At 43.1% G+C, this 27,416-nt stretch overlaps 1 protein-coding gene across 1 annotated transcript in view; it reads left to right on the forward strand.

The window, feature by feature from the left end:
• LOC120930421 overlaps nucleotides 1-20,811 on the forward strand; it is a 48,534-nt gene extending 27,723 nt beyond the window's left edge. Inside the window, exons 4-5 of the mRNA XM_040341608.1 lie at nucleotides 1,460-1,560; nucleotides 20,662-20,811. Coding sequence (XP_040197542.1) covers nucleotides 1,460-1,560; nucleotides 20,662-20,811 — 251 coding nt within the window. The remainder of the gene's footprint in view (nucleotides 1-1,459; nucleotides 1,561-20,661) is intronic.
• Nucleotides 20,812-27,416: the final 6,605 nt, after the last annotated feature.

Raw genomic sequence — 27,416 nt, forward strand, 5'->3', positions numbered from 1 at the left:
CCGGACTGCCCCTCCCCCATTAATGTCACCCCCACCCGACAGCTGCAACCAAGGCGACACCTGCGGGTGCTATCCCTGACCCCCCGCAAAATGCTGCATTAAGTCCCATAGCCCCATTAGCAGCTCTGTGAGCTACGCCTCTGACCCGGGATTGGCAAACGGAATGACCGCCACCCTCGGGCCAGCCGCCGCAGCCCCTTTTTGCCGCGCGATCCCCAAATCAATCCCAGTAACCCCCTGTTTAAAACCCAACAACCCACACAGTGCATCATTCAAAGAAACATTGTGAACATCATATGACTTACTGGACTGACCAGAAATGCCTCCCGCAGCTGTCGCTCTTTCTTCCCTCGGTGCTGCGCCCCACCCTCCGAGCCCGACAGCTCCCCTTCGAACCACACTTTAGGAGCTGGTGTGAAGGAAAGGGTAGCCCTCCAGGAGAAGATTGCCTGCCTGGAGGCCGCGGAACCGTGCCGTGGCTGAGGACACCCCCCAACACTGGACCCGCTGTCTGTGCCGCTGCTGCGCATGCCCACTCGCACCGGGCCATGATGACTCCTTCCCCCACGTCTGTCTCCTGTCTGCACCCCCTCTGCTTCGGCCTCGTCACCTCTCTGCCTCCTGGAGCCGCCGGCCGCGACTGGTGTATGTTCTTATCCCCTGCCGAGCCTTCCCCTGCGTAGTGACCCGGGGTGGAGCGACCTCATGTTCCTGAGTCATGCGTCGCGCGGTCGGGGACAAGGCAAGATGGTGACCCATAGCCCCTTCCACCGAGCTCTGCCAGTGGAGAGGATTCGGACTGGGCCCCGCACTAGGCACAGCTACTGCCCGTTTTTGCGGGTCCCGCGTGTGGGGGGGCTCCTAGTCTGGCACTCAGATCTAGGAGAGGGCCCTGGAAAATAATGCTCCAGAGGCCTGGTCCTCCACCTCCCCTCCCGCTGCTGGCCCCGAAACCTGGTCTTCAATGAGGGGGGACACCTGGCTGAGCAGCCATTCCAGTCCCCAAGTCGCGACAGCCGCCCTTAGCCTCGCCAGCAGGATGTCTATGTCGGCCATTATACAGAGGACAGCAGCGTGTGTAAACTGCTTCCTCTTCACTGTCCTTTCCTCTGCTGACCGGAAGTCCCTGCTTCTCCCTTAAGTAATCCCCCGCCCCCTTCAAACTTTCTTCCAAACCATTCAGCCCCTTCCTGTTCCTTCCCAAATTACCAGCATAGTTAACCCTTTAGTTGCTCCCCTTCCACACTGTCATGTCCGGCCCTGCACTATTCTCTTCTTTCTTTCTTACGGGCCTCACTTACTGTTTTGAATTGCTGAATTGACTTACATGATTTTTTGGGGGGATCTTATTCCTATCCTAATTTAGTTATATCACATTTATAACAATGAATATCATATGTAACCTTTTTCTGGTATTATTATGTTGATTCACCTTCCCCACGGTCAACTTTCTTGCCAGGACCTCCCAGTCCCCCAACACCTGGACTCCAGATTGCAGCTGATACCACTGATACATATTCATCCAAGTGGGAAAATGAACAGCAGCACACCTCTACAATAGTAAGTCACATGAGTTGCATGAAACAACAGCATTTTACTGGATGCAGTACACTGATGGTTATAGTATTCCTCTTAATAATCTAACAAGAGAAATGATATAAATATATATACATATATACACTGTATATATATATATATATATATATATTCTAATTATTTTCCAAATTGGGATAGGTACCTGAATATATAATTTGCTTTTTGTACACTAAAGTGTTTGCTTATTATGAATGAAATATAAATGAGCCAATGTCTCCTTTCTGCTCCATATTAAAAGCTGCATCCGGCCAGGTCTCAGTGGCCACCAGCAGGTGTTTGAAAAGAGATGTTATGTTAATGCTTTGTTAGTTTACTATTTGAGTTAAACAGACTGTTTAATTAATTGTTTATTCTGCATCCTACCAACTGAGAAACTGACATTTAATATCTCATTCTTTCCTACAAATTCGGCCTCTTTTAGAAGAAACCAATTTTTTTTTTTTAAATCATATTAACCACTTCAGCCCCAGAAGGATTTCCCCACTTAATGACCAGGCCATTTTTTGCGATACGGCACTGCATCGCTGACAATTACACGGTCGTGCAACACTCTTCCCAAACAAAATCTAGGTCCTTTTTTACCTTTTTTTTGGGGGGGGGGGGTATTTTATCACATCTTCGATTACCGACAATTTTGAACAAAAACCCAATTTCTTTACTTTCTGCTATAATACATATCCAAAAAAAAATAATTTATTAATCAGTTAAGGCCAATATATATTCTACATATTTTGGTTAAAAAAAAATTACAATAGACATATATTGATTGGTTTGTGCAAACGTTATCGCATCTGTTTTTACTGGTCATGACGGCGATCTGCGTTTTTTAGCAGGACTGCGACATATTTGAACCCAAATTACACTTTTTGGGGACCAGTGACATTAATACATTTATCGGTGCTATAAAAATGCACTGATTAATGTATAAACGACACTGGCAGGGAAGGGGTTAACACTAGGGGACACTGAAGGGGTTAAGTGTGTTCCCTAGATGTGTTCTAACTGTAGGGGGGGTGGGCTCACTGAGACATGACAGAGATAACTGTTCCCGGCGGACATCGAGTCCATGCGCCTGCTACCTTCCTTGCATAGATGTACAGGTTTGCGCAGGAGAGCCGACCTGCTGCCGTAAATGTACATGAGCTGGTCGGCAAGTGGTTAAATACAAAACATAATTAGAAAATATATGCTTGTCCTTTAATACTAGGTGATGATGGCATATGTTCAGTCAATGCATGCATAGTCTAAGCACATAGGTGTGTGCAGCCTATTGCATCAGGGTGTGCACCCCAAAGTTTACATACACACACTATTATAAATGAATGTTTTTAACATGTATTAAAACATGGACAATGTCAGTAGAGCAGTAGATGGTATCAGTAGGGCAATGGACGGTGTCTGTAGTTTTTTTTTTATTATTATTATTATGTTTTGCAATTTTTTAAATAATTTTTTATAATATTTTTGGGTAAAATATCAGGGGTCTAAACAGCTCTGTGCCAAGCAGCTTCCTTTTCCTTCACAAACACAGTTTACTATGCTTCAGTTATTAAGGCCCCTTTCACATGGGGCAGTGGAGGTGCGGTGGCGGTATAGCAGCGCGATTTTTAGCGCCGATATACCGTCGTATTTACCGCGATATTCGGTCACTAGCAGTGCGGTTTTAACCCCCGCTAGCGGCCGAAAAAGGGTTAATACCGCCTGCAATGCACCTCTGTAGAGGCGCATTGCGGGCGGTATTACCGCGGTTTCCCATTGATTTCACCAACGATGCGGCTAGCAGGACTTTTGGAGCGGTCCTGCTTCACATTGAAGCCTGCAGGGCACGATTTTTTCAGGCGGTATAGCAGCGCTATTTTTAGCGCTGAACCACCTGAAAAACGTGTCAATGTGAAAGGGGTCTAATGGACACAGGAGTGATCAGTACCGATTCCTCACTGTACTCATTCAGAAAATGAAGGGGCTGGTGAATGACATATTCCTCCACTCTGCATCCTGACACATCCTTTGCAGCAGCAAGCAGAAGAGAAAACAAGGGAAGCCGGCAGTACTAAGGGGGAGGGGGGACACAGGGGGCCTGGGCAGCAGGGGGAATTGGTTCTGCACAAGGCGATTAGGGTGTGCCCAGGCACAACTGGCACACACCCTGCGCAACACCTATGTCTAAGCATCATTTTTTATAAAAAGAAATCACAGCAGTAATTTGTAGCTTGAGCAGAGTGCTGCAAGAATATGTGCCTGATTTACTAGAAGCAAATAGACTGTGCACTTTGCAAGTGGAGTTGCACTCATTTTCCCCAGAGCTTATTGTCGTAAGCTTTACTCTGTAAAGAATACCCAATTTAAAATAAAAACAGCATTTTTGCTTGCACATGATTGCGTGATTGAAATCAGAAGAGCTTCACGACAATAACTAAGCTCTGGGGAAAATGAGTGCATCTGCTCTTCAAAGTACATGTATCCAAAGGGGTCAAAACCCAACAAATATTTTTAAACATGGTAGAGCTGAACTTTTACAACCTTACAAAACTAAATGACTAAAGTCTCGGCAAAATAAGGTACATTTTAAACAAAGATCCGGTTTAAACTGTGTCTACTCTAAACCAGGGGTCTCCAAACTTTCCAAACAAAGAGCTGTTTACTGTCCTTTAAACTGGCATCAGTGGAAGTAAACAATGTCCAATCTTTGGTATTAGGGAGAGGAATAGTGCTCCATAGTTCTTGTCAGTGGGAGGAATAGTGCCCCTTTGTTGGTGTCAATGGAGGAATTATTGCCTCATCAGTGGTGTCAGTGGGAGGAATGGTGCCCCTTTGTTGGCGTCAATGGAGGAATTATTGCCTCATCAGTGGTGTCAGTGGGAGGAATAGTGCCCCTTTGTTGGCGTCAATGGAGGAATTATTGCCTCATCAGTGGTGTCAGTGGGAGGAATAGTGCCTCTTATCGGTGAATGAATGAATGAATGAATGACTTGTATAGCGCTACACATGCGAACTGAATCGCCTATGGGCGCTTTTTCCAGCCAGTGTCTGCTTGGCTGGTGCAGTCATTTTACCCCGTAGGATCTCGACACGCTAGGGACACACAGTCATACACACAGATATACATATATATATATATATTGTACAGGACGCCATGGCTGGGTCCTGGAAGGACGTTATATTTCCCCTCTGTTTGGACTGTGGTGCCTTTAAGGGAATGGAAAGGGTTAACGCACCTGTCTAAGGAAGTAGTTTAAAGCAGACAGGAAGTGCAGGTGAGAGGAAAGGAGTGTAGGAGGGTCCAATGCATGGTGAATGGTGGACAAGGAAAGCTGTGGAAGCTATGAAAAGCTGTGAAAGGACTTGGCAGTGTCCTGCCTAAAAACCTGCTACTGAAGGACTTACCTGGAAGGACTGTTTAACTGCGATAGCAGTTCTGAGCTGTACAAGTCGGTGAGACTGTTATTTCTTTTGTTTTTGCTGCTGCTAAGCAATTTAAGTTTAATAAACCTCAGTTTTGATTTAAGAAGCCTGTGTCCTGCGATCAAGCTGGTCCCCCAAACATTACACTGGTGCTCGAATGCGGGCAGGACAGAATAACAGGCATAAGAAGAAAAAAAAACGTTTTTTTTTTTCTGTTGCATTGGACTTTATATTGAACTGACATTTAAAGGGACAGTACATTGAATTTATGTCCTGGGTTAAAGCTGCACAAACATTGAAAGTTGAAGCAATGGAGGAGCTAATTAAACAGCTGACCCTGGCTAACATACAAGCGCAAACTTACCACAAAGAGGCGCTGGCTCTGCAGCAAGAAAATACTCGCCTGTTGGTGGCCCAGTTAGCAGCCCAGCAAGCAGCCCAGCAAGGGGTTATACAGGCTCAGGTGACTGCCTTAAAGGAAGCGGTGCAGCAGCTGTCTCAGGTTCAGGAGCCAGCGGCTGTTGCCCCTGGCAACCAGGTGACTGTGAGGGCAAGCCATTTTCTACAGAAATTGTCCCTGAGCGATGATGTAGAGGCATTTCTTGCTATGTTTGAGAGGACAGCGGAGAGAGAAGGATGGTCTCAGGACCAATGGGCCGGCCTCATTGATCCTTTTCTCACTGGAGATCCTCAAAAAGCCTACTTTGACCTGCCACCAGATGATGCTAAAGACTATCAAAAGCTAAAGGCAGAAATTCTGGCTCGTCTGGGGGTGACTACGGCCGTTCGGGCCCAACGTGTACACCAATGGAAATATCGTCCAGATCGGCCACCCCGGTCTCAAATGCATGACCTGGTGCAACTAGTAAAAAAATGGCTGCAGCCTGAGGTGTTGTCTGGCCCCCAAATCGTGGAGCGGGTCGTGCTGGACCGATACCTGAGGTCCCTGCCAGATGACCTCCAATGGTGGGTCAGCCATGGAGACCCCAAAACAGCAAACCTCCTTGTTGAGATGGTGGAACGATATACAGTGGTGGAGGACCTGCTCGGACCTACCAAGCGCATAGGGCCTAGTCTGCCACGGCCTGTTCGACCAACTGCTGCCCTTCGAAAGGATGTTCCAAGGAGCCCTGGGACAAACACCCCGGAAGGCCAAGAGACACTCCCGGTACCTTCGCAGCATTCTGTTCCTGTTCGGAGAGGAGGGGATGTACAATGTTGGCGATGTCATTCCTGGGGTCATACCCGGGCACACTGCCCACTGCAAGAGGAGCCCATGGAATGCGGGGTTCTTCGGAGGGGGTCTTTTTGTGCCCACAAAGTGTGCACCACACACCTCGACCTGGATGAGGAAAAGTTTGAGTGTGAAGTCCAAGTGAACCACCTCCCTGCCCGGGCTTTGTTGGACTCTGGAAGCATGGTAACCCTGGTTCATCCTAGAGTGATTGGGAAGATCGGTCCGGTAAGAAAAACGTTACGGGTGGTATGCATTCACGGGGACACTAGAGAGTACCCGCTCATCACGTTGTCTATCTCCTCAGCATGTGGCACTGTTACTCAAGAGGTGGGGGTGATAAAGAACTTGGTGCATGATGTTATAATAGGACGAGACTGTCCATTGTTTACAAAACTGTGGGAACAAGGAGAACAGTTCAGAGACTGGGGAGAAACTAGCCCCCCTGTTCCTGCTGCTGAGAGGGATAACCCTGAACTGCCAAACGTTAATGTGGACCCAGATGGGGAAAATGCTAATGATTGGGTTAATGGTGATGAAAGTAGTGTTGATACTATTGAGGATGTCAAGATATGTGGTCCACAGACCTACCAAAACACTAAGGGGGCGGAGCCTTTCCCACTTCAGGCAATGCTGGGGGAAGAGGATGAGGAAGTGGCCTCTACCCCTGCGCTGCCGGATTTGGGTGTTCCCCAGGGGGCATTTGGGACTGCACAGATGCAGGACCCCACTTTGGCCCATGCACGGGAACAAGTTGTAGTAGTAAATGGGGTTCCCCAAGAGCCAGGTGCGAATGAGAGGTGGCCACACTTTGCAATATATAATGAATTGCTGTATCGGGTTACCAAGGAGAGAGAAAATGTGGTACAGCAATTGTTGGTACCCCAACAATATAGACGAAAGGTTCTGGACCTGGCCCATAACGATGTGTTAGGGGGACACCTGGGAGTTGAAAAAACGGAGGCACGGATCACCGACCGGTTTTACTGGCCAGGTCTGAAAGCAGAGGTAAAGAGATACTGTGCCTCTTGTCCGACCTGTCAGTTGACCGCTCCGGTGACTCATTTTCGGAGCCCTTTGGTCCCTCTACCCATAATTGAGGTCCCATTCGAGAGGATAGCCATGGATATAGTGGGTCCCTTGGTAAAGTCAGCTCAAGGTCACTCCTACAAATTGGTGATTCTTGACTATGCCACCCGATATCCTGAGGCGCTACCCCTGCGGAATACCTCCTCAAAGGCCATTGCCCGGGAATTATTCCAGATGTTTACACGGACTGGTTTCCCCAAGGAAATACTCACAGACCAGGGTACCCCGTTTATGTCAAGGGTTATGGCCGATGTGTGTAAGCTGTTCCGGATTAAACAGCTACGCACATCGGTCTACCATCCCCAAACGGACGGGTTGGTGGAACGCTTTAATAAGACCCTTAAGTCTATGCTCAAGAAAGTGGTACATAGGGATGGGAAAGATTGGGACTGCCTGTTACCAGCTCTCCTGTTTGCTATCCGGGAAGTGCCCCAGGCCTCCACAGGGTTTTCGCCCTTTGAGTTGGTATATGGGCGGAGACCTCGCGGACTTCTTGACGTGGTTAAAGAGGAGTGGGAAAGTGAACCTGTCAGCATAAGAGTGTCCTGGAATATGTCTCCCAAATGCAGGAAAGGATCCAAACCGTGATGCCGCTAGTCGAAGAGCATTTGCAAAAAGCCCAGGAGGCCCAACGACGGGTCTATAACAGGGCTGCTAAAATAAGGCACTTCCAAGTGGGGGATCGAGTAGCGGTGCTAATTCCCACTGTGGAAAGTAAGTTCTTAGCCAGGTGGCAAGGACCCTTTTGAAGTTGTGGAAAAAGTGGGAGCGGTCAATTATAGAGTCCACCAGCCAGGCAAGAGGAAACCGTATCGGATATATCATGTCAACTTGTTAAAGCCCTGGACAGACAGGGAACCGGTGACCTCCCTGGCTAGTGCAAGGCTTGAGCCACAGGTTGGGGTGGACAGTGTCCAAGTAGCAAATACCCTATCTAAATACCAAAGTCAGCAGGCAAAGGAGTTCTTGCAGAGAAATAAAGAGAAGTTTTCAGACTTGCCGGGGCTAACTAGTATCATAGAGCATGATATTATCACGGAACCTGGAGTCAAAGTTTTTGTCAGGCCCTACTGCATCCCAGAGGCTCAAAGGAAGGCCGTTTCAGAGGAAGTAAAGAAGATGCTGGACCTGGAGATCATTGAGGAATCGCAGAGTGAGTGGTCAAGCCCGATTGTGTTGGTACCAAAGCCCAACGGGACTCTGCGATTCTGCAATGATTTCCGGAAGCTTAATGAGGTTTCACGGTTTGATGCCTACCCCATTCCCCGGGTAGATGAACTTATTGAGAGACTAGGTCCAGCTAGGTATATCACAACATTAGACCTTACCAAGGGGTATTGGCAAATCCCATTAACTAAGGCTGCTAAAGAGAAAACTGCTTTTTCTACTCCAGAGGGGAGTTTTCAGTACAAAAGAATGCCTTTTGGACTGCAAACTGCTCCAGCCACGTTCCAGCGAGCAATGGATAGGATTTTACGACCTCATCGGGAGTATGCCTCAGTGTACTTGGACGACATAGTCATTTTTAGCAGAGACTGGGAGTCACACTTGCCCAAAGTCCAGGCAGTACTGGACTCTCTCTGGAAAGAGGGGTTTACAATAAACCCTGAAAAATGTGCTTTGGGAATGGAGGAGGTGAAATACCTGGGCTATATTGTGGGTAGAGGGGTGGTGAAACCTCAGGTCAGCAAGGTAGAGGCTATAAAGAGTTGGCCCCGCCCCCTCACAAAAAAGCAGGTACGTGCATTCCTGGGCATGGTGGGATACTACAGGAGGTTCGTACCCAACTTTGCCACATTGGCGGCTCCATTGACCGATCTGACTAAGGGTCGGAAATCGGTCATGGTGGAGTGGAATGCAGACGCTGAGAAGGCTTTTTTGGTGCTCAAGTCAGCACTGTGCCAACACCCTGTCTTGATAGCGCCCAATTTTTCAGAAGAGTTTGTTGTCCAAACTGATGCTTCCGATGTAGGATTGGGAGCTGTGTTGTCACAGGTTGTTCGTGGTGAGGAACACCCAGTAGTCTTCCTCAGTAGAAAGTTGACACCAGCGGAGAAAAACTACGCTATTATTGAAAGAGAGTGTCTGGCCATTAAGTGGGCTCTGGATTCCCTCAGGTATTACCTCTTGGGGAAGAAGTGTAGGCTCATTTCTGATCATGCCCCTTTAACATGGATGAGGCAGGGTAAAGGGACTAATGCCAGGATTACACGTTGGTTCCTGGCGCTCCAAGAATTTAAGTTTGTAGTGGAGCATAGGCCCGGGAGACTGCATCAAAATGCAGATGCCCTCTCCCGAGTCCATTGTTTGAGCTCCACTGTTGCCTCCACCTCCTTGGCGTTGGGGCACAGGGGGGGAATATGTACAGGACGCCATGGCTGGGTCCTGGAAGGACGTTATATTTCCCCTCTGTTTGGACTGTGGTGCCTTTAAGGGAATGGAAAGGGTTAACGCACCTGTCTAAGGAAGTAGTTTAAAGCAGACAGGAAGTGCAGGTGAGAGGAAAGGAGTGTAGGAGGGTCCAATGCATGGTGAATGGTGGACAAGGAAAGCTGTGGAAGCTATGAAAAGCTGTGAAAGGACTTGGCAGTGTCCTGCCTAAAAACCTGCTACTGAAGGACTTACCTGGAAGGACTGTTTAACTGCGATAGCAGTTCTGAGCTGTACAAGTCGGTGAGACTGTTATTTCTTTTGTTTTTGCTGCTGCTAAGCCATTTAAGTTTAATAAACCTCAGTTTTGATTTAAGAAGCCTGTGTCCTATCGGTGGTAGGAGTGGTGCACCAAGAGCCAGGTAAAGGCAAGCAAAGGGCTGCAATTGCCTCCTGGATTGCAGTTTGGAGATCAGTGGTCTAAACCAAAGAACAAACATGTAGTACACTGTAGCTTACCATTCTTTAGATGTTAGGCCTGTTTTGTTTTATTTTCTCTAAATTATTCTGATAGTAGCACAGTTTCCTGTACTAGAGTGACAACACATATTCATTACACTGTTTCTGCGCTGAAGCAGTGTTGTCATCCTAGGGCAGAACTACAGAACGCTTACTATTCACTTCATTTCCATAACATATGCAAAGGTTTTCTGTAGTTCACAAAAGATAACTGGGCAGGGCTAATAATACAGTTTGATGTAACACTGCAGAGGTCACAGGAAATCACTAGAATATTGGCACTTATTCAACAGACAAAACAAAACAATTTTCATGGTATATTTAACAAACCAAATGGGAGAAATACCTTCATTGTTAGGGTTTAAATACCCTTTAAATGTGCATATTGAGACTTCTCTCTAAGATGATAGGACTGTTATTATAACCCCAAAATCTGACAAAACATGATTCTTTCTATTTCTTGTGGTGATATTATTGTAAAAAGAATTTGCAGGATAAAGTCAAAAAGTAATTGTCTTATGTGGAAGTGGAACTGTCATACGGTGTGTGTGTGTGTGTGTGTGAGAGTGTCCGTCATTATTAAAGACAACAGCAAGCCTAAGGCCATGTTTTTTCTACGTTCTGAAAGCTGTGACCATGATGGCCAACAATTATGCGTTCTAACGCAAAATGATTGGCTTGGCCTGTCAATAAAAGGCGAAACAGGCTTTTATTGCCTTTTTAGATCACATTGGACTGTCACAGAAATTCCCCTGGCTGCTCTCAGAGCTATGCGTGATGTTGTCATATGGGCTAGTGAATAATTATTAACAGGTCTCTCTGGAGGTCTCTCTGCAGGGATGCCAGTATGAATAACTGAGGTTACCAGATGGCTTCAGGTCAGCAGGGACAGATGAGTGAATTTTCATTAACTGACAGTTTATTGGATTATGTAATGCAATTACCCATAAAGGTGCCTTTACTATAAGTTATGGTGGTTATTGACCTATTCTTCATTGTAATGATACGCACAGTGGGATTTCAGAAAGCGCTTGTACGTATGATAAATTGGGTTTTCTTGTAATTTGAATATAACATATACAGTACATATATTACATGAAATTATTACATATGTTTTATAAATCGTTGCATGAAAGTAAATCTATCCATCTATCTATCTTTGAACAAAAAATTAACAAATTATTTCTTGATGGATAAAACCTAGAATAGCTACAAAACCCAAAGCTAAAATCGAAACACATAATTTGAAAAATAGTATTGTAGTCGCATACTTTAAAATTGTCTGCAGCCATGGGCACCCCAGCCAGCTGTCTACATCCTAGGTGACTTGACCCCTCCTGATTTAGTTATAAGCAGGCTGCTCTGATGTCACTATGTCATCACTTGCATAGTAGGAGGTCTTAACTGGAGATACAGGTAGGCTATTCTCCACATCTTCTCATCCAGCTCCACCCCAGTCCAGAGCCACTGATAATTGTATGCTGCCCTCTAGCTACCCAGTACATTACTAAGAGCCAGCACACTGACTATCTTCGTACAGTGGGCCCTGAAGCCTTGCGTTGTAATGGACGTTCCCTGGCTCAATTCCAGGGCATATACTATTCTGCCTCTGAGTCAAATTCATAATGGTGAAAGCATGCAAATACAAGGGAAAATTAATTCAGACTGCAGCCATCACCTTCAAAACGGCAAGAGGAGGAGCTTTATTGAAATCACAGCTTTTATAGACAAAGTGACATAAGCAAGCATCATTCATATGGGTACATCTGATTCGCTAATCCACATATGGTGTTCTCTTGTGACGTCTGTTTCTTGCCACGAGGCAAACATTACACACTCATGGGGGCCATCTTACTTTGGTCGATGGAAGGGGTAGAAGGAGGGGGTTGAACATATGGCTTTCATTCTTACTCCTGGAAGGATTTTAACTCTATAATGACTTTATTCAAGGAAAATAATAGTGTCTTCTCACAGAATACTGAAACACGTGTGTGTATATATATATATATATATATATATATATATATATATATATATATATATACATATTCACACACATATATATATATACATACAGTCCTGATCAAAAGTTTAAGACCACTTGAAAAATGGCAAAAAATCATATTTTACATTGTTGGATCTTAACAAGGTTCCAAGTAGAGCTTCAACATGCAACAAGAAGAAATGAGAGTGAGACAAAACATTTTTTGAGCATTCAATTAATTGAAAATAACGATTAAACTGAAACAGGCTGTTTTTCAGCTGATCAAAAGTTTAGGACCACATGCCTTTAACCACTTAAGGACCGCCTCTTGCACATATACATCAGCAGAATGGCACGGCTGGGCACATGTACGTACAGGTACGTCCTGTACTAGTACCCAGTTGTGGGTCGCCACTGGAGACCCGCGATTGGTCCCCGGAGCTGAAGAACGGGTGTAAACACGGCTTCCCCGTTCTTCACTGTGGCGGCTGCATCGATCGTGTCATCCCTTTTATAGGGGGACACAATCGATGATGTCACACCTACAGCCACACACCCCTACAGTTGTAAACACTTCAGGGAACACATAACCCTTGTGGTTAACTCCCAAACTGCAACTGTCATTTTCACAATTAACAATGCATTTTAAATGCATTTTTTGCTGTGAAAATGACAATGGTCCCAAAAATGTGTCAAAATTGTCCGAGGTGTCCGCCATAATAATCGCCGCCATTAGTAGTAAAACAAAATTAAAATAAAAATGCAATAAAACTATCCCCTATTTTGTAAACGCTATAAATTTTGCGCAAACCAATCGATAAACGCTTATTGCGATTTTTTTTTTACCAAAAATAGGTAGAGGAATATGTGTCAGCCTAAACTGAGTAAAAAAAATGTTTTTATATATTTTTGGGGGATATTTATAATAGCAAAAAGTAAAAAATATTGCATTTTTTTCAAAATTGTCGCTCTATTTTTGTTTATAGCGCAAAAAATAAAAAACTGCAGAGGTGATCAAATACCACCAAAAGAAGGCTCTATTTGTGGGAAAAAAAGGACGGCAATTTTGTTTGGGAGCCACGTCGCACGACCACGCAATTGTCAGTTAAAGTGACGCAGTGCCGAATCGCAAAAAGGGGCAAGGTCCTTTAGCTGCATTTTGGTCCGGGTCTTAAGTGGTTAAAAGGCCAAATCTGTGCAAAGATGTGGATTCATTGTCATTTTCTGTCAGGTAGTCACACGTTGTGATGGCAAAGGCAAAAAAATGGTCACGTTGCTGAACTGCATAAGCAGGGTCTCTCAATAAGACACTTGACGATCCTCGACCCAAATTAAGGCCCTTACTGATGCTGACTGCAGCCCCATAACCATCAGACGGCATCTGAGACTGAAGGGCTTCAAAAACAAAAAATGTCTTCAAAAACCTTGTCTCCTTGAACGCCACAGAACTGCTCGTTTGGACGTTGCAAGAGAGCACCAAACATGGGACATTCAAAGGTGGAAGAAAGTTTTATTCTCTGATGAGAAAAAATTTAACCTTGATGGTCCTGATGGTTTCCAACGTTACTGGCATGACAAGCAGATCCCACCTGAGCTGTTTTCTACGCGCCACAGTGGAGGGGGCGCCATAATGGTCTGGGGTGCTTTTTCCTTCAGTGGAACAATGGAGCTTCAGGAAGTGCAGGGGTGTCAAACGGCCGCTGGCTATGTCCAGATGTTGCAGAGAGCATTCCCCATGACTGAGGGCCCTCGTCTGTGTGGTAATGACTGGGTTTTTCAACAGGACAACACTACAGTACACAATGCCCGCAGGACAAGGGACTTCTTCCAGGAGAATAACATCACTCTTTTGGCCCATCCTGCGTGTTCCCCTGATCTAAATCCAATTGAGAACCTTTGGGGATGGATGGCAAGGGAAGTTTACAAAAATGGACAACAGTTCCAGACAGTAGATGGCCTTCGTGCAGCTGTCTTCACCACTTGGAGAAATGTTCCCACTCACCTCATGGAAACGCTTGCATCAAGCATGCGAAACAAATTTTTGAAGTGATCAACAATAACGGCGGAGCTACTCATTACTGAGTTCATGTTTGGAAGTTGGATTTCTGTTTGGGGGGGGGGGGGTTTAGGGGTTTTTTGGAGGTGTGGTCCTAAACTTTTGATCAGCTGAAAAACAGCCTGTTTCAGTTTATTCGTTGTTTTCATTAAATTGAATGCTCAAAAAATGTTTTGTCTCACTCTCATTTCTTCTTGTTGCATGTTCCTTGTTAAGATCCAACAATGTAAAATATGATTTTTTGCCATTTTTCAAGTGGTCTTAAACTTTTGATCAGGACTGTGGTATGTATATATATATATATATATATATATATATATATATATATATATATATATATATATATATATATATATATAATATAATGTCAAGAAATAAAAGAAACAAAACAATAAAAGAAAGAAAACCAATATTTGAGTGTTTAGGAGAAAGAGAACATAAACACAAAATAATCATTTTATCAACTCAATCACAGTCCCCCCTTAAAATGACTATTTTATCAGTACTGTCCCTATGCTGTTTGGCCCTATACCTGGCCCCCCTATCAGGATCTTTTTTGCATTTCGCTTAGCGCTCAGACAGGGCTTGTTTGTTGTCTTCACCCAACGAAAAATTCAGGAGGGCAGTCAAGCACTATTCTTTCCCTCATCATTTGAGAATGTTGTATGTGTTTTTAACAGGTAAGGACTGTAATGGAGCATACAGTCCCTCTTCTTCCTCCTTCGTTGGATCTCTAATATCACCCAAATTCAAAAAAGTAGGGGTTACCTCATCAGCTGCCTTTCCTAACAGCTTATTTATGCAGGGCAGAATCACAGCGTGATGCACCTACACGGCAGAAAGACTCATTGGGCATCCCTCTTCCCAACCAGTACTACTGAGAGAGTTGTACAGAATCCTGTAATAACATCTTACGGATTAAAGCTGAAGTTTAATTTGTTTTTATTTACCATCTCTGAAATTTTTACAAAGAAAAAAAAACCTTTCCGTTTTCATTATATACCTTATTTTGGACAAAGTGATATCATCACTGGGTCTCTGTGCTTCTTTATGTCCTTGGGTCTGAGGAAAAGTTATGCAAATATCAAAATGCCTTAATGGTTGGATGTCAGTCTGGAGGAGTGCAAAGATGCAAAGTCACTAGCAAAAAGATGTGCGGCACATAAAAAAATAAATGTTTTGAGACCTCACAGGGTCCCTTTCTCAACATCACCATGTTGCATTGAGAAAGGGACAATGAGAGGACGCTGTCTACACAATAACATGTGAAGTGCATTTATATAAAGCAGGGATATGCAATTAGCGGACCTCCAGCTGTTACAAAACTACAAATCCCATCATGCCTCTGGGTGTCATGCTTGTAGCTGTCTTGCTATGCCTCATGGGACTTGTAGTTGTGCAACAGCTGGAGGTCCGCTAATTGCATACCCCTGTTATAAAGTGATGATGACTTTCTATCTTTGCATTTGGTTCTGGCATGGCACCATCTATGACATTTACTTTGATCATCCATTATCCCAAGGTTCAGTACCATGAGGAACACAGCTTTTATTTGGACTTTATAGAGTCTGGAGGTGTGGGCATTCCTAGACAGACTTAAAGGAACACTAAAGAGATTTTTTTTTTTTAAATAACAAACATGTTATACTTACCTCCACTGTGCAGCTCGTTTTGCACAGAGTGGCACCTAACCTGGTCTTCTGAGGTCCCTCGGCGGCTGTCTCGGCTCCCCCCGCAAGAACTTTTCACCTTCATGCGAGCTCTCTCGCATGGCGGAAAGTTATTGCGGACGCGCTCCCGTGATACAGCCGGCAGCTATAGCCACTCACTGTATCACTCGGCCCCGCCCCCTGGCATGCCGCGTCATTGATATGATTGACAGCAGCGCGTGCCAATGGCTGCGCTGCTATCAATATCCAATGACGAGCCGACTCAAGCTGGGGGAAACCTACGTGGGAACGAGCCCACAGAGTTTCGGGGATTAGGTAAGTAAAACCGCGGGGCCGTCATTGCCTGTTTTTTTTTTACCTTAACATATAAAAATCTCACACTGTGCAGTGTAAACAATTTCACTACAGGAGAGGAGCCTGTAAAACAGTGCAAAGCTGAAGGTAGGGCTGGAATTCAGCTTTAAAATAAAGGTATGTTTTGGGTTCTACAAGACAGATTTAACATTATTCCAGAAAAGATATGCCCTGTAAATTGGGAGGGAGCTTGGCATATGAAAATTGTACTGCCTGGAGTTCAGCATAAAATGGTATAGACTCCTGCAGCATAGGAGAAAATGCTATGCTTTTCACTTCTTGCCTTTTTGACATGAAATGTATCCATGTCATGAAGAGGTCAAGCACTGGACAGGCATACCATGGAAAGGATTTAACAAAACACTTCAGTCTTAGTGCTTTTTTCCAGCCCCCCTTTTATTGCATGACATTTTATCCAGCCCACTTTTCCTTCCACTAGTGAAAGCTTGTGTTGTTTTGTCTCATGTACATGCAGTGGGTGTGGACAAACAAATAAAAAAGTAAACTCATGAATAGACTTCCATATGCTTCATTTGCTGTGACATTCCTAGTATTTCCTCACAGAATCTAAATCTATGTCCTGACCTGTTTAAAATCAAATAAAATAACCTGTAAAAATTATGAGTTTGTGCAAAGCAGAAATAATTTTTATATAAGTGCATTTAGATACCGTATTTATCGGCGTATACCGCGCACTTTTTTCCCCTTAAAAAAAGGGGAAAATCATGGGTGCGCGATATACGCCGATACCCGCTTCCCGCGCTCAGTTTGAATGCCTGAGCCGACATATACTGAGCGCAGTACACTCAGGTACATTCGGCCAGGCTCGGCTTCGCTCGTAGTCACGCTCTGTGATGTTTATGCGTGAGAAGCCGAGCGTGGCCGAATATACCCGAGTGTACTGCGCTCGGTATATGTCGGCGGAAGCGTTCAAACTGAGCGCGGGAAGTGGGGATTCGACACGGAGACAGCGAGGGAGAAGCCGTGAGGACGCCACCGAGGCCGCAGACGGACGCCGCACCGGACGAGGCCGTCGATGGACGCCGGGCAAGACACCAAAACTGTAAGTAGTACCGTAAAAAATTTTTTTTACAGGATTTCGGGTCTACAGTAGGGGTGCGCACTATAGGCCGGAGCGCGCAATACCCCGATAAATACGTTAACTGCATTTTATAACAACTGTAGGACATATAATAATAATAATAATAAAAAATAATAATAAATATTGTGCAAACTGTGATACAACCGGAAGTGCTAAACAAAACCAACAATATGGTATACATATTATACAATATACAATATGGCATACATGTAAATAAATAAGTAAAAGTAAAATAACATAAGTGCAAATTATGAGAAAAACACAAGGGCTTATATAAAAGCAAAAATCCACCACCAGCCTTGTGCACCAAAAAATACACCATCCAATGAAAAGCAGCTCACCGTACACATTTACATATATATATATATATATATATATATATATATATATATATATATATATATATATATATATATATATATATATATATATATATATATATATTGATAGATACATATACAGATTGAAACCAATCAAGAGTTTCCTTGGCTTTGTGTTTGGCATCATTGTCTTGCTTAATGGTCCACCCTTGTTTCATCTTCATCATCCTGGTAGATGGCAGCAGATTTTTATCAAGAATGTCTTAGTACATTTTTCCATTCATCCTTCCTTCAATGATATGAAGTTTGCCAGTACCATATGCTAAAAAACAGCCCCACACCATGATGTTCCCAACTCGAAACGTCACTGTTGTGGTGTTTTTGGGGTGATGTGCAGTGCCATTTGGCCTCCAAACATGATGTGTATTACGACATCCAAATAAAGTTACATTTTGGTCTCATAAGACCAGACTATATTCTCCCAGTATTTCACAGGCTTGTCTAAATGTTGTGCAGCAAACTTCAAACAAGATTTGACTTTTTCTTCAGCAATGGAGTCTTACGTGGTGAGCATGCATATAGGCCATGGCGGTTGCGTGCATTACTTATTGTTTTCTTTGAAACAATTGTACCTGCTAATTTCAGGTCTTTCTGAAGCTAGTCTCCACAAGTGGCCTTTAGCTCTTGGACAACTCTCCTGATAATTCTTTTCACTGCTCTTTCAGAAATCTTGCGAGAAGCACCTGGCCATAGCCAGTTTATGGCAAAGGTAATGTTTTTTACACTTCCGGTTTATGGCCCCCACAGTGCTCACTGGAACCTTCAGACGTTTATAAATCGTTCTGTAACCAATGCCATCAGTATGTTTTGAAACACTAAGGTTGTGAAAGCCTTGAGAGAGCTCTTTGCTTTTACCCATCATGAGATGTTTCTTGTGTGACACCTTAGTAATGAGACACCTTTTTATAGGCCATCGGTTGAGACTGAACCAGCTGATATAAATTTTCAAGGACAAGGCAGGATTTTACACTGAGCAAAATTATAAATGCAACACTTTTGTGTTTGCCCGTATTTATCATGAGCTGAACTTAAAGATCTACGACTTTTTCTAGGTACACTAAAGGACTATTTCTCTCAAATATTGTTCACAATTCTGTCTAAATCTGTGTTAGGGCTCTTTCACACGGGCAGACCGTATGTCCGCTTTTTCATCCATCCGTGTACGGATGAAAAAGGGACATACATTGATCCCTATGAGATTGCAGGTGTCAGCGGATGAACACCCACTGACACTCCGACAGAAACAAGTCCGATTGGGCCCGCACACGGTCGGAATATCGGATGAAAAAATTCCGTCTGAGTTTTTTCATCGGAAATTACAATAGTGTGTACAAGGCATTATTGTTTTAGACATTTTAATATATTATGAAATCATGTTTTTGGTTTTATTTTGTGTTTTTTAAAGGGCTTTGTTATGTGATTTTATGTTATTATTTTACAGTAGCAGTTTACAATTCATTCCCTTGTATTATATGCTAGAGGGAACATTGTATATTTAGTGTAACTGACTCATGGACTTTTATTTGATCATTTGGAAACTCAAGAACATATATATTTGTGCAGTGTACACCTTATGCTTGGTTCTCCTGATTCACATGCTGTATTGAGCTTAACCTTCATTTATCCCACAAACTTCATCATAAATCAATTATGACTTTTGTTTTAGGTGTACATATTAACCACTTAAGGATTGGAAGGATTTACCCCCTTAATGACCAGCCCATTTTTTGCGGACATCGCAACCGCCGGCCACACGCATTAGCTCCCCCGCCATGCAGCGCGCACGCCCGCACCTGCTATAGCTGGTAAAGGGACTGGTGTACATCTACGCCGATTCGCAGGAACGAGCCGAACTACCGTAGTATAACCTTGGCTGGTCGGCAAGCAGTTAAATCATAACTAAATTTACAATCTGATCACTAATGTCAAAGGGAATGAAAGTGAGACCTTGTACACATGACCGAGGAACTCGTCGGAAAAGACACATCGTTTTCTTCGCCGAGTTCCTTGTTAGGCTTGTCGAGGAACTCGACAAGCTTGCTTTGCGTACACACTGTCAAGACAAAATCTCCTCGTTCTCAAACACGGTGACGTACAACACATACAATGGCAGGGGAAATTCGATTCCACTGGCACAAACCTTGGGGCTGCTTTTGCTAATCTCATGTTACTGCGTGTTAAGTAAAGTTTGGTCGGAGACGATTTTCACTTTTAATTCTGTTACAGCGTGAAAAATGTGTTATCTCCATTACAAACACTACTTTTACCGAAGGTGCGCTCCCGTCTCATACTTTATTCTGAGCATGCGCGGGTTTCTTAGCATACACACGCTCGCGTTTCTCGTCGAAAACCAGCCCGACGAGGAACACGACAAGGAAATGGAGACTCCGATCGAGGAAAAAGAGAATCTCTTTTTTCCTTGTCGAGTTCCTCGACAGTTTCCTTGAAGAAAAACGTACACACGACCGGTTTGCTCGGCAAAAAAGCTCTCACACCAAGTTTCTTGATGGATTGTATCGAGGAAAACGGTCGTGTGTAAGAGGCCTGAGGGTGAATCTAAAGTTTTGGTGCACTTGTTCCATTGACAACTGTCTAAGAGGGGATTTTGCTGACATTGGAAAGATATCCTCTCACTTCCAGTTGAGTCTACTGGACAGAAAGTAAAGGGGCATCTCCTTACTCTGGCACAGATGGGAGAAAAAAAAAACTCACAGTGATTCTAAACCTCCCCTATCTACATAAAACGAAATAAAACTTTTGGCTTTGGATATATGGTACTTTAATTATAATAACATAATGACTGACACAAAGCATTAAGAAAGATTTAGTCTAGATTGAATATGTGTTTCTCTGTAGTGAATATTTTCTTTGGCATGTTTAACAGCAGTTCTCTTACTTCCTATAGAGTACAAGTAATGAAGAAAACCAACATAAAATCCGAGAATATCTGCAGGATCCATCGAAAGCACATACAAATCCTAGCCATACAATGGATAATTCCGTTTTCTCAGATTCTTGTTCATCAAATATTATAAAAGGTACCTTTCTTTCATGAAACTGGTATAAAAATATATATTAGCTGTATTTGCATCTTGATTCATATGTCACAGATGTGTATATATATATTTTTTTTATTATTATTATTATTTGTTTATTTAACAAGAGGCAAAGAAATGCTGCAGCTATCTCTGAATATTATCACATTATATATCTACTACTTTGAATGAAAGTGTATTGCAAATTACTAAACAGTTTTTGCACAAAGGCCATATATTAAACACAGCTAAATTACAAAGCGCCTCATTTATCAAAGTGTCTGAAGCAAAAAGAGCGTAGTGCCATTAACAATCAGATGCCTACTTTCATCCCTAGAATGAGTAAGAAAATGGAAGCAAGAATCTCTTTAGCTATTATATGTATTGTTAACATGGGCAATCATTTTAGTGAAACCTAAATGATGCCTAGTGTATCAAGTAATGCCACTGTACAGTTATAAAAAGGTATACGAAACAAAATCAGGTCAGAGAAACCAAAGCTTTAAAATGAATGTTTTGCATATTTTGGATTCTAGATTAAAGCTGAGCTGTCCATGTGCACTGGGTGACGGTAAATTCAAAATTGAGTGTTTTTTTAATGTGTAATTGTGTAAGTATGCATGCTTGCAGAAAAATGGATATATGTATACACAGTGCAAACATCCAAGCCAGCCTTAGCTTAAAGGGGTTGTAAAAGTTTGTTTTTTATTTTCGAAATAGGTTCCTTTAAGCTAGTGCATTTTTGGTTCACTAACGTTTTCCTTCGATTTCCCTTCTAAATGGTTTTTTTTCTTTGTCTTAATTTCTCACTTCCTGTTCCTCCTTAGTAAGCTTGAACCCATCATCCGATGACCCAGAACTAATGACGTCTGTCCCTTAAGTACTCTCCCCCAGCATGCACAGCGAGGCGGTCAACTCCCACTGATTGGCTGCTGAAGAAGAACACCCAATACACCTTGACTTGACTGCTGCCACCCTTGGCCTGGGGTGGGACCAACACCCCAGACAACAATAGTGGTCACTCACAGTACAGCCACGGCTGGAACAGAAGCCCAAATCTGGCAAAACAATACAGTCAGAGGTAGTTAAATCTCTGACTACCCTCTAAATTTAAGGCAGCGCTAGCTATGAAAGTAGAAGGCCGCTACACCAGTCTTAGTCCATAGGGCTCAAAATTGAGTTGGCCAACCCTTTGCAGCTATAACAGCTTCTTCTGGGAATTGATATTGTCAAGATCTTTTCAGAACCTGGGATGGCATTAGCTTGCTATAAGCTGATTTTGGGTCACAATAGAGAGAGAGAGTAAGCGCACTTCTGTGATCCACAGGAGAAGCACGCCCAAAAAAGCTTTGGCCATACTTTACTTTTAACACGGGTATTTGTAGGTAACACAACCTGCCTGAACAGGACAGCTCTCTCCATAATAAGAGGCAATTTATTTGGCCAGGTCCAGTTTTTTTTAAGCAAGCCCTACACCAAAATCTGTGTTGGACAGTCTAGACTTTTATCAAATTTATCTGTATGCACTTATTACTAAATTCAGGCATTTAGTGTGCAAATGCATTTTTGTTTTTACATTTTTATGAGTTATTTTTAAATTCTAAATTACTTTATGACATTGGATAAGAGAAAGACATAATTAAACTTGAGGCTTGGTTATTACATGGTACTTAGTTACCTATTGATAAGATTAAATGCACCAACATTTTAGAAAAGATGAAAGGCATACCTCTGTTTATATGACTCTGGAGTTCCTTTTTAAAGTTTTATGGTTTATGTCACTCATAGATAAGAGCAGTGCCATCATAATTTAACATTCCGTGTCATTCAATCTCTTTATAGTTTACCTGGACTTCTGTCTCTCCAGTTAAATTGTGTTTGTGTTTGACTGTTTAAAGGTACATGTTATTTTCATAAAAACTGTTGCTTATATTAACTTTTGGCATACACTTGCAATTCCAGTCTGGGATTACAAAATATCCTTTACAACTTGTCCCATTATAAGGGCTCATTTACACTACCTGCCGCGACCTGTGTTTTGCTGCATTGGAGACATGTAGGCCACTGTTAGGGCACATAGAAAACAACCCTTTCATACCACAGGGCTGGTGTGATGTGCAGTACAGTGCAGAAAAATGCTTCCATGTCACCCTTTTATCATAACTCAAATTGTCTTAAAATATTCCCATATTCTGATTGGTCAAAAAAGTATTTAAAGGATTGTCTACCTTCTCTGTCCCATGCTTGAACTCTTTTTCATTTAAAAACCATCTAAACAAAGAAGTGTTCGTTGTCGTAATTCATCCCAATAAATCATATATATCAAGCCACTGCATTTCGACTTTTTTGTTTTAATCCTCTAAGTATATGATTCCAGCAACGCTGTCGTGTGGTCACATGACATTTTCCTGTTGCTTGGCATCTGTAAGGAAAGGTCCTTGGGGAGGGACTTCTATTACCCTGCCGATGTATGCTCTCTACAGCGTGAGTCTGTGTCTTGTCAGCCCTGATTGGTGCTGTGCCAGTCACATGACTGTTTCAGAAGAGGAATTCAAATGAGAAACAAATCAAACAACTGTTTTACAGCTCTCAATAAATCTTTATTTAACATCAAATGTGTATTTTGTGTGCATTAATATAGTGTAGGTGGAGTCAAAGATGATTGACATTGATTTTTATTTTGTTCAGATGGCATCTGCACAAATAAGAAAATAAGATAAAGGAGGAAATTAAAAGCTTAGAAGGGAACTGAAATTGAGCAGGCTCCTTAGAGGACACCAGCTAGTTTACACAATCTCAGGCTGCAAAGGTGACACAGAGAAGATGAGAGGGACATTCTACACAAAACAAATGCTTTAATGGCTGTGTGAGGATGAACACTCTGTTGTATAGCATGTAATGAGAGTGGTTCATAGTCTGGGTTTAATGACTCTTTAATGTCTTCTCTCCAAGCTTTCCATCAACAAAACAAAATTAATCTCATAGAGATTCATTGCAGTCCCTAAAGCATGGATTTTAGGGGGAATGACATGCTTTGTATCTCTTGCTCTCATTTCCTTAACAGGTAGGATCTATTGTAGCAGGTTTTATTAAATCACTAGCAAATATTTTTTTACTTTGAACATTTTTTAGTTGAATGTTTTTTTTCCTCTCCAATTTTCCCCTAAAGCAGAGCTCCACCCCAAAAGGGGAAGCTCCACTTTTTCAGACCCCCCCCTGCCACATTTGGCACTTTTGGGGGGAAACGGTTACCTGGTTTTGACAGTTACCTGCTCCCAAATCCGGGTAAGATCGTCGCACAGCAATCTATGACATTTCTAGACCCCTCCTCTTTCACCCTGCTGCTTTCTGGGACACACAGAGGTCCTCAGAAAGCACAGGAAAACTTGTGCATGTGCAGTAGGAAACAAGGTGCAAAGTTTCACTTCCTGTTTCTCTTACTACAGATGCCAGCGCCTGCACCCAAAGCCAATTGACGAATCGGCCAGGGACGCCGACATTGCGGAATCCTTGGATAGGTAGGTGTCACTATATTAGACATCAGCTGCTACAGTATTTGTAGCTGCTGACTTTTCTTTTCTTTTTTTTTTTTTTACAGACTGTAGCTCCTCTTTAAGATTAATAGGGGAAGGACACTGAAGGGTTGATTTTCTAAAACTGGGGAGTACAAAATCGGGTTTAGCTGTGCATGGTAGCCAATTAGCTCTAACTTTAAATTAAATTGTTCAATTAAGCTTTGACAATAAGCCCCTGTTCACATCGGCACGATTTGACATGCCAAAAAGCATTCCAAATCGCAGCCTATTGCCAGCCATGGCACTGTCCCAATCAATGCAATGCTGGCTTTGCAGCGCCACACCGATTTCCAAAAGTAGTTTGTGCACTTGGCGACTTCGGGGTGATTTCAATAGACTTCTGTGCATGAACCCGCACAGATGTCTTTAAATGCACCCCCGAACTCACACTAAAATGCGGGTTTGAAATCAGCTGAACTTGCATGATTTCAAACCCGCGTTCAGTGTGAACGTACCCTAAAAACTGGAAGCTGATTGGTTTCTATGCAGAGCTGCACCAGATTTTGCATTCTCCAGTTTTAGTAAACCAACTCCTTTTAAACACAGTGTGTGACAGGCATGTGACAGTTTCAAAATGCACCATAGAACATTTTAAGCTGGTGTTTCTCACTAGAAGCTATGATGTTAGGTTGCTTAAGCAGTCATGATTACTTCTCTGCTCCCGTGACAAAACTATGAAAGTTAGCATTTTAACTCTAGTGTGTGCAACCAATTTGCTGAAAATGTTGCATGCCATGTTTTTCCATTTGGATAGAGTAGGGAATAGTATTACTCTGTCTTTTTTTAGCCATCTGTACCCCATTCAGATTTTTTCCCTTCACATCCTTTCCTGTAGATACAACAGTAATTGAGAGCAAATCTCTGCAAAATGAGATACATTTCCTCTTAAACAGTTGCTGCCAGAACAGATATTGCCCCTGGAAAATGTCCCCATTATTCTAGTTCTGGTCTGGTGGCAAGTCAAAATTTCTGATTTTCCCCTCACTCTAAAGCAGGGGTGTATTTAGGTTTTGTGCTGCCCTAGGCCTGACTAAACTCGTGCACCCCCTAATTTAAATATGACCCACCCCTTCCTGTCAAGGCCACACCCCTTGCGGTTTAAGACCCACCCTGAAATTTTCAAGTGGGGACACTAGTTCTGATGGCCTGGGGGGGGGGGGGGGCAATGGATTCCCTTATTTTGCATAGATTTCCTCTCACTTCCTGTTTGGCTATGGGACATGAAGTAAAGGGAAATCTCTGCAATGGCAAAGGGATGGTAAACAATTAGAAGGGACACTGTCCGTGCTGCCCCCCTGCAAAGTGCTGCCCTAGGCCTGGGCCTTGTTGGCCTTGGCCAGGATACAGCATTGCTCTAAAGCCTTAAGCCTCATACACACGACCGAGGAACTCGACGGGCGAAACACATCGTTTTCCTCGTCAAGTTCCTTGTTAGGCTGTCGAGAAACTCGACAAGCCAATTTTCTCCATTCCCGTCAAGGAAATAGAGAACTTGCTCTCTTTTTGGCTCATCGAGTTTCTCGAAAGTTTCCTCGACGAAAATGTACACACGACCGGTTTCCTCTGCAAAAAAATATCTCCCAGCAATTTCTTGCTGGTTTTTGCCGAGAAACTCGGTCGTGTGTACGAGGCCTTATACACACGGTCAGACTTCAAACAAACTTTTCCGTGGATTTTTGTTTGAAGGGCGTTGGCCGTGAACTTGGTATGCATACACACGGCAGGACTTTTTCAACAAACTTTCAGGTTCAATAAAGCAGACAATTCTATTTTATTTATCTTTTCACATGTTCAGAGATCCAGTCCCATACCCCTCAACCTGGTTTCCATACCCCTCAAGGGATATGCATACCGCCAGTCAAGAACCCCTCATCTAGATGTAATATGGACAGACTGTACTACAATCATTCAAATTGCCCAGTCTGCAGCATGCCAATTACAGAACACCATGCCCCTGGTATGGGAAAACACTAGATGGGACCAAATAATTTTGCTAGTTTTGGACAAATTTCACTTTCTATAAAAAACTAAATGATCTGTTGTGCATATATAACCTTGTAGTTCCCCATACATTTATCAGACTATACTGTATAATAAGTTAATTTTGAGGTTCCTTTATATGTGTCAACGTTTCACTTGTTCTACAGAAGCTGACCCTGTTTCCTGTACTCCATAGCACATAATCCATCTACTGCATGTTACTAGTTATTCATTTCCCTCAATGATTAAATATATCAGACAACATAATAAATAGTAATTGGCTTGATATATGTACTTCCTCTTGCATATTACTCAATGTCATTAATCAGTCACTTGCAGGCAAGGCGTGCTGGGTGTTTTCCTTTGTAGTGATGCACAAATATAGTTAATTGTCTCTACTGGGAAAAACACCAGAAACAAATGATCATCTGTATACTTGAGATCTGATATTTCCATTTATCTCATTGGGAGTCCATATCTTGTGTGCCTTATGTGCTGGACTTGTGCAGTCACTTTAGTCCCCTGAGATCTTGTGTGTTTACAATCATAAATCTGTGTAGAGAGAATCCTGCATCCCAGTTCTACTGCAATCCACAGAGAGAATACTGCAACCGTGTATTTATTTCATGTAGTGGAAGGGATGGATATGACTGATGGTTGGATTCTGGGAGAGTTGTAGATCAGTGAATTTACAGCTAAAGAAAAAATATCATTTTGACATTGCAGTATTGTTTGCAGGTTCCAGTATGTATGAAATGTGACTTATCCAGTAGTGAAGACACTGGGATATCCCACATTGCAATCCAGTGGCGGCCCGTCCATAGGGGGCGCCCGGGCGCCGCCCCCCCCCTCCTGTAGTCATAAAAAAAAAACGGGCCCTTTAAGGCTTTTAAAAATGTATTCTGCAGCGCCGCGCAAATAACATACACTCATGCATTGCATGAGTGTATGTTATTGTGGCCAGCCTATTCAGATAACCGGACATTGGGCGCCGATTATCTGAATAAGGACAGCTGGTTGGCTGTGCGGAAGTGCCTATCAGAGCCAGCGGCTCTGATAAGCTTTCCCAG

The sequence above is a fragment of the Rana temporaria genome, chromosome 3 (assembly GCF_905171775.1).
Source record: "Rana temporaria chromosome 3, aRanTem1.1, whole genome shotgun sequence".
NCBI classification, from domain to species: Eukaryota; Metazoa; Chordata; class Amphibia; order Anura; family Ranidae; genus Rana; species Rana temporaria.